This window comes from Lissotriton helveticus, chromosome 3_2 (genome assembly GCF_964261635.1).
Source record: "Lissotriton helveticus chromosome 3_2, aLisHel1.1, whole genome shotgun sequence".
In the NCBI taxonomy this organism is placed as follows: domain Eukaryota; kingdom Metazoa; phylum Chordata; class Amphibia; order Caudata; family Salamandridae; genus Lissotriton; species Lissotriton helveticus.
In genome coordinates, this window is record NC_136062.1 from 37,966,218 (window position 1) to 37,987,522 (window position 21,305).

The 21,305-nt window shown below is 42.8% G+C and overlaps 1 protein-coding gene across 6 annotated transcripts in view; it reads left to right on the forward strand.

Moving 5' to 3' along the window:
* The window catches only part of FAM227B (family with sequence similarity 227 member B), a 3,234,040-nt gene that overhangs the window by 387,781 nt on the left and 2,824,954 nt on the right, over positions 1-21,305 (forward strand). For all 6 annotated transcript variants that reach the window (XM_078684781.1, XM_078684784.1, XM_078684786.1 and 3 more), the window contains exon 4: positions 11,571-11,638. In XM_078684781.1, coding sequence (XP_078540907.1) covers positions 11,571-11,638 — 68 coding nt within the window. The remainder of the gene's footprint in view (positions 1-11,570; positions 11,639-21,305) is intronic.

The following is a 21,305-nucleotide window of genomic DNA, read 5'->3' on the forward strand; positions in this document are numbered from 1 at the left end:
GCAGGCCAGGTGTGGCCTGCGGGGTTAAATAAAAGGAGGGCGGCCGCTCGAGGTCGTCACTTCCGACCAAGAGCAACGTGTGGTCTGAGTGTGTCACCGCTGCACGCTCCTGCCCGCGCATGCAAAGCTGTGCCCGTTCATGCCCCCAGGCCGCAGCTTAACACAACCTCCGTATGGTGTTTTCAAACCAACGACGTGTTCCTGATCTTTTACATGATGGTTGAACGTGCAAGGAATGAGAGGTAGAAATGGAAATAAGACAGAAGTAAGACGTCTGTGTGTTAGATATATAAACATGCAGCCATATTAATTGGTGATCATATAAAGACATAGTATGCTACTGCACAGATGGTTTATGGGATTAATAAGCAAAAAATGCAGAACAAACCGTGAATGCATAACATGATAATCGTACTAAAGGTCTAATGGCAAATATTTTTAACATGACAATATAAGGACATAAATATGCTACAGAGCAAAAAAAATCTAACATTCTACTAATGGTGACACTGTAATGTACAGAATGATATTAAACTGACGGATTCAATGATTACAAGCTCATGAAGGCCAACTAAAAATAATGTAATACACCACTTGTGCTCAATGAATACCAGAACACATAGAGTTAATGTGTATATATAAGACAAACCGCCAGCATCCAGCGTATTACACAGTGCAGCTAATCATTATCAAACATGATCATAGAAAATATAAATAAATGTAAACACAATAGAAAAAACAAACATGGTGATAAGATCTTCACTGTAAAATTACCCTGAAGTGTAAAACATACTTATTTATTTATTTATTTATTTTGCGTCTTGTAACGCGCAAACTAAAACCCGAAGGTGTCAAGGCGCCTAACAAAAAGATCAGAAAGCGGGCACCACTACTCATACGCTTGGACAAAGAGACGTGTTTTGAGGGCAGCTCTGAAGGTTTGAAGGGAGGGGAGGGACCTGAGATCCAATGGAAGGTCGTTCCACCATTTGGGAGCCAAGAGGGAAAAAGCCCTACCACCCCATCTGGCTTTCCGAATGCGAGGGATGTGGAGAAGAAAATGATTGGAGGAGCGGAGGTTCCTGCCTGGGTTGTAATAGGTCAAGATGGATCCAATGCCAGTAGGGATACTTTTTGCCAAGGCCTTATAGACCATACACATGGACTTAAAGACAATCCGCTCCTTTATCGGAAGCCAGTGAAGCTGCTTCCTGGCCAACGTGGCCGAAGAGCGTCGGGGAAGATCAAGGACAAATCTGGCTGCCGCATTCTGGACTACCTGCAAGCGCTGCAGCTGACTCTTATTCAGTCCAGCATACAGCGCATTGCAGTAGTCCAGATGAGACCCCAGAAGGGCGACAGCAAGTTGCCTTCTTGCTTGCAGGGAAAGGTAGTTCCTAATTTTCCTAAGAATGTGAATTATACCCCAACAGGTAGATACCGTCCTATTGACCTGGTGGCGCATGTCAAGAGTAGGGTCAATCATCACCCCGAGATTTTTAGCCGAGGAGGTAGGCTTAGGGCAGGGACGCAGCGAGTCAGGCCACCACTCCATGGACCAAATATCTTCCCTTCCGCCGAACACCATCACCTCGGTCTTCTCCCCATTCAATTTCAGTGAGTTGTAAATCATCCACTGGCCGACGGCCTCCATGCAAGATCTAAATCTGGAGGCCGTCAGTTCAGTTGACTGGGAGAGAGACACGAAGAACTGGGTGTCATCCGCGTAGGAAACTACCTCCATCCCAAAAGATCTAATAAGTCTGGCAAGGGGGGTCACATAGATGTTAAAAAGGGTGGGACTAAGCGCCGACCCTTGAGGGACCCCACATTGCACAGACAGGGATGGAGATAGAAATTTTCCCAGCATTACCCTCTGCTCCCTATGATCGAGAAAAGAAGAGAGCAAACCCAGGGCTGCCCCCCGGACCCCAATCTCACCCAGTCGAGATGTTAAGACACGGGGAGATAGGGTATCGAAGGCAGCCGTGAGGTCCAGAACTTATGTGTACGATAAAAGAAAAATATTGCTCTCAATGAACCAAAACTCTAAAAGGTTGAGGGAGTGATCAAATCTGCTCTATGTACAATGTGTCCTTTCTAACATCGGCATAGATAACATCATAATCAGATTAATCTCTCTACTGTCTTAACACATGCCCCTTCAAAAGAAGCACAAAAGTTCCAATTTATCATTAAGACCCTTAGGTGTCAAGGTGTCCAGGTACCTTATCCAGAATATCTCACGCTGTGTGATGAATTTAGACATGCCCCTGTCATTACGATACTTGACAATTTCCAGTACTGTGAATCTTAGCTGAGCAATTGTGTGATGTGGTTCTGTCCAATGGCTTGCTAGTGGGGAAGTAGTAGCTTGAGTTCTTATTCTACTCTTGTGTTCAGTTATCCGAGTGGGAAGTGATCTCTCTGTCTTGCCCACGTAGTATAAACCACATGGGCATAGTATGGCATAAATTACATTTTGTGAATTACAGTTAGCTGTAAATAACAACTTGATCAGTTTACCCATCCAAGGATGTGAGATTGATGTCCCCAAAACCACATTGTTATAATGCGAGCAATTTTAACATTTTTGCATACCACTATGGTACCTTAAATCAACGTCATCTCTCTTTTTTAATATCTCTCTGATGCTCTTGGATCTTTTATAGGCAAAAATAGGGGAAATCTTGAAAAAGATTGCCAAAATCCAGTTCTGTTTGTAACAACTCCCATCGGTTTAAGATGACTTTTTTGATGGCTGTCGCCTAAGTAGAAAAAGTGGACACAAACACTTCTCTTCTGTCCTTTACTTTTTCTTTTTTAGTTAACAATTCAGATCTAGGAATTTCATCTGCATGCCTCACTGCTGCTTCCACTATCTCCTAACCTCTTTCTAGAAAACCTTTCTTGAATCTCTGCAGAGTTGCTTGATACTGTGTATTGTCAGAAGTAATGCGTTTAATGCACAAAAACTGTGAAAATGGAAGATGTTTTTTAAAGAGTTGGGGTGAAAGCTAGTGTACAGCAGCGTGTTATTACGATCTGTGGGTTTAGTAAAAACGTTTGTGGTAATTTCCGACCAACTCAGCTCAATTTCCACATCTAAGGGCCCGTTTCCGATTTTGGACGGAAGAGCTCCGAAGGATGGTTGGAGCCCTTCCGCCTGAATCGGAACGTGCCGGACGGATTCCTTTCTGACCGAGCCATTGGGCTCGGTCGGAAAGGAATCCGACTCGGATTTCCTGATGGCTTACGACAGGCTCGAAGAGCCCCTCTGCCGTCCGGAAATCCTTCAGTGCTCCCCCGGTCACCCTCTGTACGACCGAGGGAGTAAGATGGCAGTTTTTCACTGCTTTTTCGTGCAGTGTTTCCGGCCCGAAAAAGCAGCCGGAAACTGTCTTTGGGGGCCCCCCTGTAGGGCCCACATGGGTGCGAGGCCCCCGTTTGGCAGCCTGGGGCACCTATGGTGCCCCTCTGTTGATCCCTGCACCTGGTAGCAGGCACCTTGGGGTGCAGGCCACAGGGTGCAGGGATGAAGTGCACCCTTCCATTTCACAATGTGGGCATGCATTCCGCTCTGAATGCATGCTCCCATTGTGAAACATGCAAGTGCGACCGATCATACTTGCAGGGCCGTAACCGACGACAGTGGGTCGTTTGGTCACGGTTCCTGACCGATGTCCGTCCGACATCGGAATCGGGCCCAAAGTAAGACATTTTCTGTTTGTCTATTAAATATGTAAACTGAATTCTAGGATTTTTATCATTTAGCTGTTCAAGTTTACAATTCAATTCATGTGACGTCCACTGCCATATGATAAATATATAATCGGTGAATCGACAATATAGAAACAAATGTTCCATCCAACCTGGATCGCTCAACACATGCTCTTGTTCAAATGTTATCATCTAATCTTTCGCATAGCTGGGGGTCCCAGAAAAACTCATAGAGGTTCCAGTTGTCTGTAACAAATACATGCCTTGCCACTTAAAATAACTGTGGAAAATACAAAGTTCTAAAAGAAATACTTTGTTGGCCTGTATCTCTTCCTGCTGGAGAAGGGCCCCCTCTACGGCCTCAATTCCTTCTTTGTGAGGTATGGATTTATAAAGGGACACCACATCTATTGTGAATTAAAAAAATCTGCTCCTGTTGGCAATGCAATATCACCTAACAGTCTCAAAAACAGTGTGGTATCTTGTACATATGTAGAGCCTGATTGGTCTGTCGGCTGAAGGAACGTATCTAAGTAATGACCTAGAGGCTCATGAATTGACCCGCAGCCCGATACAATGGGGCGGAACGGGGGGGTCTTTGAGATTCTTATGTATTTTTGGTAACATGTAGATCTCAGGTCTACGTAGAAACCTGGAATATAAGAATTCAAAAGTTTTATCAGAAATTCAGCCCATGTCCTTGGCATGGGCTAAGATTTGTGAGAGAATCTCCTGAAACTCCGAGATAGGGTCCTGATTCATTGGTAAGTATGTGGTCTCCTCAGTGAGCATCGATTCTACCTTTGCTTCATAGAACCTCTGGTCTATAACCACAAGAGCACCTCCCTTGTCTGCTGGAGCGAATATGGTGGAACTATTGTCTCACAGAGTTCTGAGAGCCTTCTTGTCTGCAGTGGATAAATTGCATCACTCCCTAGATGGAGCTGGTAACTGTGCCAAGTCTTTTTTCACTGAGGTTAATAAAGAATCAAATACAAACAATCAAAAACCTTGTGCGTGAACGGAGCAATGGAAGTGCTTTTTAGTCTAAACTCCTTAGGATCAGATGTCGCCGACCCTGTTTGTGTAATCTCTTTGTTCAAAAAGAAATATCGTAATCTGATCTTTCTCATACATTTATACAGGTCTATCTCTGTGTTCAATGAGTTAGACTGAAAGGTGGGTACAAATACAATCGCTTTATTCAAAAATTTAATTTGAGCCTCTGTTAATTGTACAGATGAAATGTTAACAACTAACGTTTCCTGCCTTTGCGGCCTGCACATGTTGATTTTGCTACCTCCACGACCTCTGCTGGTTTTGTTACATCGGACTGTACCACTGATTGTTCTAGTGGCGTATTGTTGGCTGCTGGGCTGATTTCTGAAAAAATGAACCCTTAGTAGCAGATTACGCAGAAGGTTCTGTGTTCGCTATATCTACTGAAGATGTAACTGGTGCCCTTGTCATGCGTGTGTCGCTAACTGATGTTAAACTCTCTTCTGACGTGCTAGTTCCCGATTTGAGAAAAGCCTGTTTTTAAGCGTAGACTCCCACCCAGGAGTACACCTCATCTAATTTATAATCTATTGTGTCCCTCCTGAACTTGCGAACCTTCCGCTCGTGGATCTCTTTAGCATTAATGTCTAACTTGGTGTTAATCTCCTCTAATGTAGTTACCCAATTCTCGGTTTCTATGCGTGGTTTAACAGCATCTTATAACTCCCTAATCTCTTGTTCCAAGCCTAACAAAACTGTGGTTAGTTCTTCTATTATTAAAAGTATAAGGTCAAGCGAACATTTATTGAGGATTGAATACCATTTGTCCATAAACTTTTTATTGGTCTTAAACATCATGGGTTTCAATGGTAATCCTAATGCTCTCGGGTTTCCTACTAGCCTTATGATACTGAATAAGGGTCGAGGCATGCAACCTCTGGTTGATCTCACGTCGCATTAAATATTCTAATTGCCGTAATTGCTGTGTAATTGGTCCTTGGCTCATATCAAATGACCTAACCTCCTGAATAAGGCCATACATGTCTTGTGCTTCAGTTGCACTGTATGCCTTAGTTTCTGCATTGCACAAGATGCACAATGTCTTCGAATGACATTCTGTGGTGCAGACTTTACCATTAAAGAGGGTTTATCATTACAATTTCATTGACCTCAAATCCATAGCCACTATTGGACATTATTCCTGAAGTGGCACTCACTATCTGGTTTTAACTGGGAACAGTGGGCTCATCCGATTAAAACTGTTTCTCTGGAGCACCACTGGTTACCCTTTTTAATTTAACCCCTTCCCCCACACTGCAGATTTGCTCTCACACATCTTCACTTCAAGGTCCCTTACCCGCACTGCACCGAACAGCTTGGGACAAAATATCTCCAAAAAAGAGCCCCTCATAGGGTGACCATCAGGCATTGCAGTGCCGGCTTGACGAGGAGCTTGCCTTATGATGAAGCATGACACCCAGCCTGGGTGTGTGAGGGCCCCATTTCCCAAATTGGGAGACACCCTGTCTCCACCATAGGGTCAGGACACCAACCTTCCGAGCCTCCTCCTTGTACTGCCTCCTCCATTCAAGAACTGCATACTCTATTCGATAGCATTGTCTCACCAGGGGCAGGTATGCCGGACCTCTATAACGCCTTCACTCCCTCCCCCTTTGTTGATATTTATTTATTTTATTTATTTTAACTGTTTTATATTGCGCAAACTAGACCCATGTGGGTTTTAGAGTGGTTTACAAGATGAGAAGACAATGACATATAAAACATTAGGCATGGCAAAGGTATATACAGTGTAACAGAAACAAATAGCAAAGCAGAGAAGAGAGTTTAGGATCTAAACCAGGAATCTGTTCATTAATAGGAATTTTTACTTTTTTCTTGAAGGAGGTACTGGAGGGAGTCAGTCTTATATCAAGGGGGAGAGCGTTCCAATTTCTGGAAGCAATGTCCGAGAATGATCTGCTACAGTTTTTTTTCTTGTTGAAACGTTGTGGCTTTAGCACTTCTGGTGGATCTAGTGCCCCCTGTTAGCTCAAGCTTGCTGGCAAGATAGGTTGGGGTGTTGAAATGTAGAGCTTTGTGTGTCATGCATGCAGTTTTCATTTGGATTCTTGCTTCGTAGGGGATCGGATTTAAGGTCAGGGGAGATATGTCTGTACCTTTTTGACCCAGTGATATGCCTAGCCGCCGAGTTGAGTGAAGCCCTTAAGGGGGCTGTTGTGGCACAACTTAGGTCAATCAGAGTAGCATTTCTCTATTCCAAACTGGGGATTACGAGTGCTTGCACGGCCAGTTTGAATGCTGTTTCAGGGAGGAAAGGTTTTAGTTATCGTAGTATACTCAGTTGTGGGAAAGGTCTTATTAGCCCATTAATGCTGAAAACATGCGTGTTTAAATGTGTTAAAGTTGCGAAGGGGGCCTTTAAGTACATTAACAGTCCCCCTTCTCTCCAGAATCACTAAACTGTCTAAGGTCCACCCTCATGTGGCCTGTAGGGGGTCGGTGCCCTTTCACTTATACTACTAGCTGTCCATCACTACAGATCATTGTTCCCTCCAGAGTGTTGAGCAAGCCACATCCTTACAGGGCATGCACACTCCCATTATCCGTTTTTGTTCTGTCCCCTCAAAGGACCATGCTTTCACTCTCTTTATCACAAGGTATTTTCTTTTCTGGCCAACACTTCATAGAAGTGAGTGAGCCTCTGGACGCTCCAGCCAGATGCCTGGCTCTGACTCACCTTGAGGTCCTCTTGGATTCTCAACACCAAAACAAGCTGAGCTTTCATGTGGCTTTTGCTTGCCAGCCACACTCTAAGCTCATGGGCCAAGAATTAAAGACAAACAATAATCTTTGATGTAAAACAGGTGAGAGAACGAGATACTCATCTATTGCTGGAATTGAAACCAGAAAACCTGGTATCAATCTTGGCCTCCCTGCTTGAACATTTTGTGTGATCTTAGGCAAACATTTTATTTCACTTTGCCTCTTTTATTCTTCATTATTGTATCTAAAAACATCTTGAGATATGTTAGATCAGGATGTGTGCTGTACAAAACTTCTTTTTTGTGTGATCTAATGGACTATGATGTTGTTCCATTATAATAAGATTATAGGCCATATAACAGGTGCACATGACAACTGACTTATCAAGTAGATTACTAATGGCATTGTTGTCATGGCAGGAGGCATGAATGTTTCTAAGTTTGTATTTTAAAAATATCACGTTCACTAAATCCTTTTCAATGCAGTGAAATATTCTTATGTATCGCAGCAAAACACTTCTATAGTTTAAGTCATATACCTTTTTTGTAATTTTGAATAAACGTTCTCCTATATTTGCATATTTGTTGTGTGATTTAGACGCCACACATTCTCAGGGCTTGGCTCGTACACAGGCTCTTAGAGTCAAAACAGACCCTTTGCTCTGCTCGCACTGTTAATTTGTTGATCCTCCCAGATCTAATACTTCACTGTCAATAGCTTATCATCTGTTTGTCTCTTTCACACACTTTCCTCTATAATCGTTATTCCAAATGGCACAAATGTGACCCTCTATCTGTGCTCTATAGAGAGACCAAAGATTGCATGACAATTTTTCTGAACACCATTATAACCCAGTGAGAAGCACCTGGAGAAACTCAGTGCTTTCAGACACAATTTTGGAGCGCTTGTCTTGCCCCATCATACCCTGAGCTCACCCTAACACTTGAAGGCAACTCATCTTGTATGATGCGCTGTACAAGATTCGTAATCTGCATGAAAAAATAGATTACAGAAACACATCTGGGAAAATAAAATACTCTGCGGAAACAGAATAGATATACAATAAAACATGAACTCAAAAAAGTGAAATTTAACAGGGATTGCATTGCTGACCTGCATTACTCTAAGGCATGTTGTAACAATTGATGAGAAAAATGCATTTGTTTGCAATGTAAATGTCATGAATGTAGGAGTTGGTAGGGAACAATTACAGTTTTCAGTGGACCAACCCTACATAAACTCCCATTCACATGAAAAAAGAGTTTGATGCTCTAACAGACTGCCTCCCCACCTCATCATAGTGCAGTTTATGTCATCTCTAAATGATACATAGTCCAAAGTCCATGATCGACCCCAAGGAGGCAAAGATCTCACATGGTGTGCTCAAGCAGCCTGGCCCATTGTCATTCTTTGTATAAGAATGGCAAGGCCAGGCTGTGAAAAATACACCTCTTTTTAAGTTTCGACTACACAGCGCTTGAGCTGCGTTCAATGTAAACTTAACCGGGATTTACATCCCACCGCCTCTCTTTCCTGGCTTCTTATTGGTTCCTGTGCGTGCCACTTACCTTTCCTCTATTTCGATTGGCTGTAGCATATTTTCCCGCATTTACCATTGCTTGTTCCTCATCTGCTTCTGTTATTGGTTTTCCGCTTCCAAAATAGTGTTAACATCCGCTTTGGTAGAACTATATTTTCATAAAGTTTTGACTTTTACTCTTGAGCACATTTATATAACAATTTATCACCCGGAGAGATTAAGTGATTTGCATAGTTGTGGGGCTCCACCGAGACTCTGCTGCTGTACAACATCCTCCCTACACCTTGTCTGTCAAGGAGCTCTTTCCTTCTGCCAGACCATGATTGATGAAAACAGCTCTGTATTCATTATTAAAGCATTGGTGTGCCACGTGTAGCACATAAACACAAATGCGAGCACTCTTGGCTTTAATAATTTCGAGCGCGGGTTCTCCCGCGTGTAAATCTTAGGCTGTGCCGCCCGACGAAGTGTCACAGCACTCATTAGCGGCTCCCGCTTAATTTACAGCGCGGGCATACTTTGTTGTAACAATTTCGAGCGCGGGTCCCCCTGCGTCTAAATTTTAAACTGAGCCGCCCGGCTAAATGCAACAACACGTATTAGCGGCTCCCGCATAATTCACAGCGCGGTTTGGAATTCAGCCCTGATTGCCGCTCATTTGTTATTCCAACAGAGCCGCGGTGCCAGAGGAAGATTCCGGCGGTGACACCGTGAGTGTCAAGCTCATTGAGATACCGTTGGTAATTAATAAACCAGACGGTTCAACATAATCAAAGTAAGTGCCATCCCACTCAGGACAGTAAAGCATAAGATTGAGTGAAGCATGCTGGCTCAGGAATTAAATAACACGAGCATTTCCACTTACAGCGCTTTGTTTTCCAAATGAAGGAAACTGAAAAATAGCAGTACGACCAATTGGCCTTCTCAACTACAGCCAGGTATGAGCATACTGTTAATCTGTCTCACCGAAAATGGCATCTCATATTTAAAAACAGGTATCACATATAAAACTCCTGTTTTTCTAGAAACACGCACAAATCCTTCAAAATCTTTCAAAATTCCACAAGTTATTTGGATGAACTAACCTACCTCGAGTCCCTAGAGGTATGTGTTGTTTTAACAAATTGTACATAGGAGGAGATTTTAGCAGGTTGATGGAAGCAGCTAGCACTAAGTATCTATTATTTGTTATGTTTTCACTATTAGGTTTAACAAATGGGGAATGGAATTCTTTTGGCCCTGAAGAGAGTTTGAGAAGAACCCTCACAAACTCGAAACGCGTAGGCGGATAGGATCAAGTCCTGTAAACATCTAAAATTGTTTATGATTTAAAAGCCTATCAACATTTCTACCGAGAGGTTATCGTGTTGTTTTTGGAGACCTACTAAAAATCTCCATTTTTGCCAAATACTATATTTCAGTTTTTAAAAAACTGTTGGTTCACAAAAAATGTTAGGAAAAAAAACATGTGGATAATTCTTCCCCTCATTTTACTTGTGAAATGATATCACATAATGACGTTTGTGTACTATTTTTGCACAGTTTCACAATTTATGTATGTTTTGTCAAGTCGTTGTTTAAATCACATTTCTGCATTGTAAATATTGAATTTTTCATTGTAAATATTGGACACTAAAACTGTCGTGGTCATTACGTTTAAGGCTTTGATATTTCTCTTGGCTATAGTGACATGTTCTCTTTTCGTGAAAATTGATGAATAAAACTGGCGCAACTAATCGCCAAGGTAAACGCATTAAATAGTGTTTATCTTTTTTCATCCCTAAACTATATGGTGTGAAATTCATGGAAGTGTGGGTTCTTGTCTTTCGTGTAACGTGTAGCAGTCCAGCATTTGGGGAAGGCGTTCAAGTGCAAGAGTGAAAAAGGTGTAGTATGCAAGGCAAGCTCCAGTCCAGTCAGTCAGCAATATCAATGGAGCAAAATAGAAATGAACAGCAGAATCTTACAAATGTTATTTTTGTTTAATATATACAAAATTAAAACATTTATAAAATAAATATGTGAATATAGCTACGTAGGAAGTGATAGCTCTCCTTATTAGGCTATGTCTAGAATACTCGTATGGTGGATGATTTTATTTAACAGATATCTGAAGCATAATAGTGTATATTATAGACAATCAGAAGGCATTTATCAGTTTATCTTGAATAATAAATCAGTTTTGAAATGCATTTTTATTGATCCAGAGAAAATGATAATAAGCAACTACAAATAACATCTGTTTCATGCTGTTAACATGTGTTTTATCCAGCTGAGCAATTGACGTTTTCAAGGCTAAATTGTTTTCTTAATGAATAGACATCATAACATCATGGTAAATACAATTAGCTATGTGGTATTGCGAAAGCAGGCATTCATTTATCAGTATTAAAAACTTTGTTTCAAGTTCTCCTAAGTGTGCCTAATGTTCCTGCTAAGACTAAATCCACGTTGGTGAATTTTTATTTTGATTTCTCATAGTAGAAAGCACTTTTAACCTTTGAATATTTTTCAATTTTGCTTTAAGCTTTTATTACTGATATTGAAAATTTGTATGAAACTTCAGCAGAATTCGGCATGGTGACGAAAAGAAAGGTACAGTCTTTTTTTGTTTCTAATTTAAAATGTATGTCTATTGCTCCTGAATCATTTGCAACCAAATACGTTTATATGCTACACCAGTTTATTTTGCCAAGTATAGATAGGTGAGTCTCTTTATTCCCACACCTCAAATGAACCGTTTATGGGGAACAACAATGCTCCACAAAGACTTGTCTATCTCAATGAATACTTGATGGTGGAACATTTTATATGGTTCATATTTAGGGGGTGATTATGATGGCAGTGAATCCGCCACCGACAGGCTATCGGTGGCAGGTTCACCGCCATCGTGAGGCCATTTCCCGCCCGCTATGGCGGTCGGAATATCCAACCGCCGTGCATCCAATGGGCTCCTTGAGCCTGCCGTTGGCCTTCCCATCCCAAAAATTGTGGTGGTGCCTAACAGGCACCGTCGTTGGGATTACGATGTGCCTCCCCATCAGCCTTTCCATAGCGGTTCACCCGCCATGGAAAGGCTGGCGGGGATGGACTTTGGGGGCCTGTAGCGTGCCCCCCTTACCTCTGGGCCCTTTGGTTTTGGGTATGGGGGGCCCACCCCCTAAATTTCCCTGCACCATGTGGCAGGCACAGCACCCGCCGCAATGGAAAACATGGCGGCCGCAATGTAATCTATCACAAAAGAGGGGCACTGGTAGGGCTTGTTATCGGGGTTCTGCACACATGCCCAAGCAATGCATAACATAAAGAGTAGGCTGTTCCCCAAATAAAACGTGGACAACGTGTTAAAGAGGCAGAAGGAGGGTAATCCTCCTCGTCGGGACTAGAGCAGGAGGCATGTTGTTTCCCCACTGCTGGAAATGGAGACAGCTGCTGGTGAAATGGTGGGTGAAGAGTCACACAACTTGGCTGAAGCTGCCATCTCTGTCACACTGCAGCCCAGCACAGAGCCTGTACCAAGTACCGGTAGACGGCGCACAGTACAAGGAAGGAGTGTAGGTGCACGTGGGGAGGGGTCCAGTGTCTTCCAAGGCCTGGAGGGATCCATGGTCAGGATTCAGAGGATGCAGGGCAAGGGCATCATGGCCTGTCAAAGACAAATGCGAAACCTCAACATCAACATGCAGGATATTGGCAAGGGCATCAGGGAGCTGGTGGAAGTGAACAAGGGCATGGCAACAGGCATACAGGACATGTCACAATCCATGCAGCAACTGTGCACAAAACTGGACTCTGAAATTACTTCAAGGCGCAGGGAGAAGCAGCGTGCAGAGAGAACTGAGAAATCTATCCACCGCCTGGCAACAGCCACATCCCTGCTATGCAGACGTAGCATGAACAGTCAGGAAGTCCTGACTCATAACAGCAATCAGCTCACAAGGGGCATAGCCGGAATGACCGGTGCGCTGGAGGCTCTACTCAATGCCCAAAGTGCACAAACTGCTGCCATTGACGTGCCGGACACTGAAGGTAGCACCAGTAGGAGCAGCACGGCAAGCCCCCATGTCGTAGAGACAAGGAGGAGCAGCAGGCGAGAGGGTGAGGCTACAGGCCAAACGCCCAGTGAACAGGTTGAGCCACAAACACCTGCTAGTGCAAAGCGTGGCCGAAAATAAACAGTTGATAATATGGCCTACTGCCATTGGACATTATAATCATAGATCAAAAAGTTTAAGTTGCACATTAGTGCCATTTAAACCTGCCTAGTGACAATATACAACTATGGTGGGTGGATTCAACACCTGTGTGTGTGTGTTTGCTCACTGTGAGCATTGCTGTGAAATGCTTACTGTTGCACTTTTGTTCTTTAACATACCTGGAAATATACTAAATTAAACAAAAGCTTGTGCTTTCAATATAGGTTTCAGTGTCATCACTTACTCAGAAATAGTTGTGTGTTATTTCCTCACGTCTGTATCTGCCATCACTTGGTGTTGACACTCCAGCAGGTTGTGTTTCAGGCACAGCAATGTCGTCATCATGATCCTCATAGTCTGACAACTCCACCTCAGTCCCCCTCTTCACAGCAAGATTGTGCAACATGGCACAGGCAGCAATGATCTTACAGCAGGTGATGGGGGTATACTGCCTTGCACCTCCACTCTTGTGCAAGCATCTGAACCTGCTTTTCCAGATGCCAAATGTTCTCTCAACAACATTGCGTGTGCTCTTGTGTGCCCGGTTATATCTCCTTTGGCTGGGTGTTGAGGGGTTGAGGTAGGGGGTGAGTATGAAGGAGCGGAGGGCATATGCACTGTCTCCTAAAATAAAATGGGTATGATTTAATCACATGCATACATGTACTGCTTACTGCAATAGGTGTTATAGGGGTCACACACTGTGCCTTACCTAGGAGGTATCCTTCACCAAATTCACTTGCAGTCAGCCGTGCATAGATGCCACTGTGTCGAAATATATAGGAGTCATGGGTACTCCCAGGGAATTTTGCCACAAGGTGAGTAATGGCGAACTTTGCATTGCAGATCACCTGCACATTGATGGTGTGGGTGGACTTCCTATTCCTGTAGATATATTCTGTGACAGCAGGGGGACAAATGGGAATGTGCGTGCCATCAATGCAGCCAATGATATTGGGGAAACGTGCCATCTGGTAGAAGTCTGATTTTGTTTGGACCAGTTCAGCATGGGTTGCAGGAAATGATATGTAATGCTCCATCCTCTGTAACATTGCGTCAAGGAATTTGTGGAAAAACCTTGACAGGCTGCTCTGGGTCACCCCACGTACCACAGCAACCACACTCTGGTAGCTCCCAGAGGCAAGCAGGTGTAGGCTGCACAGCACCTGTACATGGGGAGGAATAGCGTGTGTCCTTGGGGTAGTGTGCTCCAACAGTGGGTGGAGGTCCCTGATGAGGTCAGTGATGGTGTCTGGGGCCAACCTGTACCTCTGGAGTATCTCTGCCTCTGTGAGCATGAACAGGGTTATCCTCTGTCTGTAGACCTGCTCCTCTCTCTGCCATTCCCTCTCCCCTTCCTTCTGTAGCCTTAGCCGTCTTGCAATCACATAAAATGCCGCCATTGTGCAAGAAGAATTGCATTTTGGGTCCATTTTTATAGGTTGCACCTGTTTACCACCTGATTCCAATCCATGGTAAATACCGACTCTTAAATACCGAATTTCAAGCAAATTCGATATTTCAGAGCTTCCCTACATCTCAATATCCATTTTTACCCTTCTTATTTACCGATTCGGTAATTTACCGATTCGGTAAATTTACCGATTCGGTAAATATTACCGATTGGGTAAATTTACCGATTCGCAAACCTTTGCGATTCGGTAAATTTACCGATTCGGTAACATTTCCGATTCGGTATTTTACCGATTCAGTAACTTTACCGATTCGGTAAATTTACCGATTCGGATGATTTTCGGTCTACTACATCCCGAATGCTAAATACCGGTCGGTAACGGCCGAAAATACCGATTTTCGGCCGTTACCGACCGGTAAAGGCCTTCCTACATCTGGCCCTAGATCTCTAAGAACGTCTTCTACTAAAACAGTGGTAGTTCTCAGCTTCAAACGAACTATCAGGGGTGGTCTCAGCTTTGTGTGGGTTTCTGCCCCTGCCTTGAATGAACTTCCTTTCTACATTAAAGCTGCTCATGTTCTCTTAGGATTTAGAAAATCCCTCAAGTCTTGGCTCTTTAATTTTCCTCATTAGGGGCCCGATGTAGGTGGCTCATTACCGTTCGGTAAACCCGAAATTCAGTAAAGGCGATTCTAAATTACCAAATATTACCGATTCGGTAATATTTACAGATTTTTTTGCTACATACCATTTACCGATTCTGAAATACCGAATCGGTAAAATTCGGTATTTTAGAATCGGTAAATGGCAATTACCTACATATTGCCCTATGTCTTCTAAATTTAGTAATCAAGCGCGTAATAACATTTATAACATACCAAATGCTCTTAACATGACTTAACAATGTAAGTTATGGTGCCCACTTGACCGAATTATGGATAAGGCATTAGCATTTGGCTTTTATTGTGTAGATCAAGCATTTTACTTGGGGAAGGGTATTGTAAGGAGATCTGGGGAGGGTTGAAGCAATGAAAGTTAATGCTCAGTCCTCATTTAATAACAATAGCAAATATTATTATGATTATTATTATTCCATGAATAGTTTTATTGAATCTGCATATGTGAGCAAGTAAAGGGAAAAGGGTATATTGATAGTTATACATGGAAAGCTGAAATGCCTGTTATAATGAAAGGAATCCCTGTCTTATGACCATTCACTCAAAGTGTAGCTTCACTTGCACGAGAACAAGCAATAAAGGAATAGTTAAATTTATGTAAAAGACCGACAATGAGGAGACAATTGTGTGTGCGTTCGGAAGAAATAAGTTGACTCATTAAATTATCTAATATTATCTGATATTCTGAAATGTCTGTGCCATTTGCCGATGTAATTGTATTTTTTTCTAAGTGAAGGTTGTTGTGCTGGATATAAAAAGAAACCTAGATCTCAGCTTATGTTTAATAACTAATATTAAATTTCATGCTATGATACAACCATCAATAAATCATGAAACAACTAACCCTGGGCAAAGATCGTGTAGCCGTGCTACTCGAGGCTATGCGAAGATGTACAAAAACTCCACAACGCTACACGTAGCTGCGCGCACATGCGGAGTTGCTTGTTTCCTCATGCTCGCGTTGTCTTGCGTATGCTTGTGTTGTGCTCGGGTATGCTCGCGAGATGTTATTGACGTTCGTCAACGCGGGTGACGTGTTAGGGGGAAATATTGCACAAACTTCACCACGCGGTCGCCAATGGGCACGGCCATCTTGTTTTCCTAACTTTTGCATGGTTCTGGGGCCAGTTTTCCAATCTTTCTCCAATCTTTTCAATCCTTTGTATTTTACCCTGTTTTTCTGACATTTTTTATTTATTATCTATCCCTCTCTGTCCCTAAGTCTATATTTTGCGTTTTAGTTCTACTGCATTTTTTAAACTTTTCTACTGCTTTATTTTACTTCCTTCTTTACTCTCCTACTTCTTCCCCTAACTGTATTTTTTCCTGCTAAATTTTCTTTTGTAGTGTAGTTCCTATATTCCCAATAGGCTCTGCGCATTCGAATAATATATCCTATAGATTTGACGTAGGACTGAGGTCGACTAGGTCCTATCGAATATATTAGACTTAATTGTGAGTGCCAGCTAGCTCAGAGGTCACTAGAAACGTTCTCGAATACACAAGAAGGGATTCGTTTCTGACAACCGCATAAACATGACAACTTTGTTTCCCCAGGAATAAAAATGATCTTCAGAGTCATGGAAACAATAGATAGATATTTTACTCAATCAATCGTGCATGCTTCGTTTCATCAGAGGTGCAGAGAAAATAGAGAGATGGGCGTTTCAATAAAATGATTTATTGAACAGTCTTCTTTCTCATGCAATTAAAGTGATCTGCTACAATCGTAATACTGGTTGCTAAGTATAATGAGTACAGTAAGAAGAGTATTATAAAATAATACTGTAAAAGCATTGTATGGTTTCTAAACCATAGATAAATACATACATAAAAAACAAAGGCTAAAAGTACTCAACCTGTGCTTCTAAAATACGCCTACCCCAATGTACCTATCCTAAGTCTAGTACGCGGGAAGAAGTAAGTGAGGTGTAGCATAGGTTTAGTTTTTCTTTGCCAAGAATCTAACCAAGATTTATCTTAGGGTCTAATCAGCTCCGTACCTTGGTTTTAGTATGACGGAGGGCTGGTATCTCTGTCTCGGGACTCGATTTCCCAACACCCCGCAAGGGGAGCTTGGAAACACTGGAGCTGGATTCTCACCGGGAAAAATGCAGCCTCTCAATCAGTGCGTCAGCTGGAGGGTCGGCTTCCTTCGGCACTTGCTGAAGCGAGCTGCGTCGGGCAAGTAGATAGTCGAGCTGCTCCGAACCACTGTGTGTTTGCTAGAGCAAGTGTAGGCATACTTATACCTGGAAAGTGCCTAGTTTGATGTAAAGTCGGACATAATAACGTCACCAACGAACCCCAAGGGAATGGTAGTTCTTTGAAAACTCCATGAATTCTTGGACAAATCAATATTCAAGCAAGGGGATGACTCTGACTGCTGAAGCCGAGTTTTCCAAGAAATCGGTGTGGCTTTTTGGAACGAGTGGAAGTAGTCATTGCCTGTATTTGGACTGCATGGGTTATGTCTAAATATGGTTATGATTTCTATGCCAATATAAGGGCAATGTGAATTGTACCTATACAAGGGCATGAATCAGTAAATTTTGCTTGGATCCTAAAATGCTATACAACACTTCTTTACTCTAATACTTCTTCCACAAAATTTATTTTTTCCTGCTAAATTTTCTTTTCCGCAACCCCGCCCACCCCAGAACAAGGCCTTAGGGAAAGGGTACCGTGTTCAAAGGCTCGCGCCAAAGAGCTGCCTGTCTTGCGACAGACTCCGCCCGGCAGGTGTGCAGGCCCGATCCCTTTTCGGCGAGGCAGAGGTGGCCACCCTAGTTTTTTTTTGTGCAGTGCCACCTCCCCTTGACCTTGGCAGCAGGCGGCAGGCCTGGCTCCGGGTACGCTACCCAGGAGCATCACCGCCGATGGGCGAGAGTGCGCCGGGCAGTGTTCTGCTGCTCTCGGGTCTGGCGCACCCATAACCAGCTGACCCACCAGTGGTCAGACATGCTGGACCTGCTAGGTGTTGAGGTCATGGGGCTTGGTGAGTAGCTAATAGTAGTAGTATTGTGTGTTCTCTAGACGGTGTTACTGTTATTGAGAATATAATTATTTTCCTAATAGCAAGAATGCTGCTGCTTACATTACAGGTAAATTAAGTTTAAAAATCCTCTGTGATTTTTATTCTTCTAGACACAGGTGCTCAGCGCTACTAATCTTACTTGTTTTTTGCAACTTTGCGCTCGCTTGGGCTGATTATGTAGGAGTTTACTTTAGAGAACTTAAGTCAGGTAATGATAGAGAGACTCTAGTCCTTGCTTTGTCCTCCTGTCACTAAGATAGTGGTGGATAGATAGTTTAGTTACTTAGTATTAGTTGGTAATTTTTAAGCGGTCTGCGTGATGCATCCTCCATTACGTCACGTGCTGTTGAGTACTGCTTACTTCAGTCCTTATTAGAACCTTTTGTAGTTTGTTTAGTGAGGGAGTATTAGGCTTCACAGAATATCAGCAGCAACCAACCAACTAACAGTTTGGTGTATGCAAAAATGTATGCAGGTGTCCTCTAGCTATGCATTTTTGAGGACTAAAATAAATTGAAATGCAGACTTAGTGAACAATTGTTGGCCCGTCTGAATAGGTGGGTTAGGTCAGGTTGGACTTAGGCGTAGTATTCTGGAATCAGAATGGAACACTGGATTGGTGTTCATAAATAAAATAACTAGACGGTCCGTAAATTCCGAGATACTGCCAGTCGATCAGGTTAGATAGGTCAATTTTGTTGCAATTGTTGTTTCCCAAATTTTTTTGGAGCGTTTTTTTAAATATTTTATTTGTTTCACACCAATCCTCAATGTTTGTCTCTTTCTTTAATATATATTACTTGAGCAGCACCCGAGGTCAGAGTCGGCGGGAGCAGCTGGAGAACGCCATTTCCTAAATCTATTTTTTACCAAATCTTCTACGATCGAGACTATCTGTTTCTAAATTCTTATTATCCCTGCCTCTACCTGCCTCTGATATGACTTTCTGTAACACTACTATATTTAGTCTGCTTGTAGCTAAGCTTGCACAGTTGACCATTCTTTATTTAAAAGGTTTTATTAAAACTCAGATTCAACAATAGCTTTAGCCACAGAGTCCAGTCCTTGCAGTTGGCCTCTTCTAGCCTTCTTAATCTTGAGATGCTTTTCAACAATTCCCACCAACAAAATGCCCAACCAGATATGTCACTATTTCTGATAGGATAGGGCAGACTACTACTAGGAGTGTCTACTCTACTCTAGTACCCGATTTGTAGTGATGTATGTGGTATATGTATGCATTTTTTTGATCTTGCTAGTGAAAAATAAGGGATGTGTATATGGCATCTAAAAAATGTGTAATGTGTTTTCTAGGCAAACCGACCACGACCACCAGGTGACACAAGCCAGCAGGCAGCAGTGGATGCGGCAGGTACCACAGGGGTGGGTGAGCCAGCAGTAGTGGTGGGCGGTGGTAAGTTATACTTATATTTCTTACTTATTGACAATAGTTACACACTTGCTGCAAGTGTGTTGTGTAAGTTGAGAGAGAACTAAGTTGTTGTGAACATTAGAGCAATAGCATTAGAGGCGGGAGTAGTTGAGTAACTAATGGCCTCTTCTATCTGACTTCAGCTCAGCTGTGAAAGTTTTATGGAGAAGACTAAGAGTCAGATAAGATGACCTTGATTGATGGGTTGAACGAAAAGGGAAAGAAGGATGGAAGGAGGAAGGATGGGTGAGATGTAATATATATGACTGGCAGAGAAGGATGCGTAGGATGCATGCATAGGTGGCTGATAGGAATCAGATGCATGGGTGGTTGAAGGGTGGTTAGAAGGTGAAAGAAAAGAAGCCTGCCTGGGTGGGTGAAACTGTATGGGTGGATAGCAAGAATCCTCCGGGATGTTTCATGGGTCAAACTCAAAGGCAAGCAAAGAAGGAGAAACAAACTAAGGTTTGTTGAGAGATTAAGAAGAATGATAGGCATGTTTACTTTGAATGGATGGATGCCTGGGTGGTATTCATCAGATAGCATAGGTGGAGACTGTCACTGGATGAAGAGTCTTTGAAGAGAATGTAAAAGAACAAGAAACCACTCCAGAGTAGTAAAGCCAAGGCGAATAGAAGTTGTATTTTCAGAATACATCCTTGACTCACAGTAGTTTGCAAGCACAGCATATTTATTATGCGTGGTTGTTGTTATCAAGCGCCTCCCTCTGACTCCGAGGCCCACTCCCTACCTATGTTCATTTATTTTTGACTGTGTCGGCCTGCCATGGGTGGGCTATCAGCTGCATGGTAACACAATCAATCAAAACAAAGTACCTCATGTCGTCCCATATATAAGCAATGGTCATTTGTATCAGATATCATCTGCCTTGTTGTAGTATAGTAGTCAGGGCAGGGTGAAAGTTAAATTGAGCAGTTGCCCTTTATGTAACAGAGTATGGCCATTGCCACCCATAATAGAACAATAAGGTGATTGTGTAGTAGTCCGCTTCCCCACATGCACAGTAGTAAATAAAACTAACATGAGACTGCGTCCCGAGACGAGTAGGTATCTTGTGCACAAGCTGACTGAGCTGGCATGCTGGCTACAACAAGGTTACTTAATTTAGCTAAATAAGAGAGAAGAAGAAGACTGGTGTACTACTCGAGTGAGTCCATAGTACTAGTATAATGCCTGAAAGTCCCACAAATGTTAGAGGCCGAGAAAGTGGGAGGATAGATACCACAAATGTTATGTACTGTGCTTGCTACTGCTACTGTGCCACTATGTTTAGAATTAATTTGTCTTACTGTTTTGCTAAGAGTATATTGGTTACAACAATATTATTTTTTCTTCTTGCTATAGCTACTCCTTCTGAACCAACAAAATCATCTAAACTGGACAGGAAGGATTTGGTAGCCATGGCACGGCGCCGGAAGCTGGAGGCCATCCGAAATTATTATTGTCGGCTGGGGCTCTGGTGGGGGAGGAGGCGGTCACAGCTGC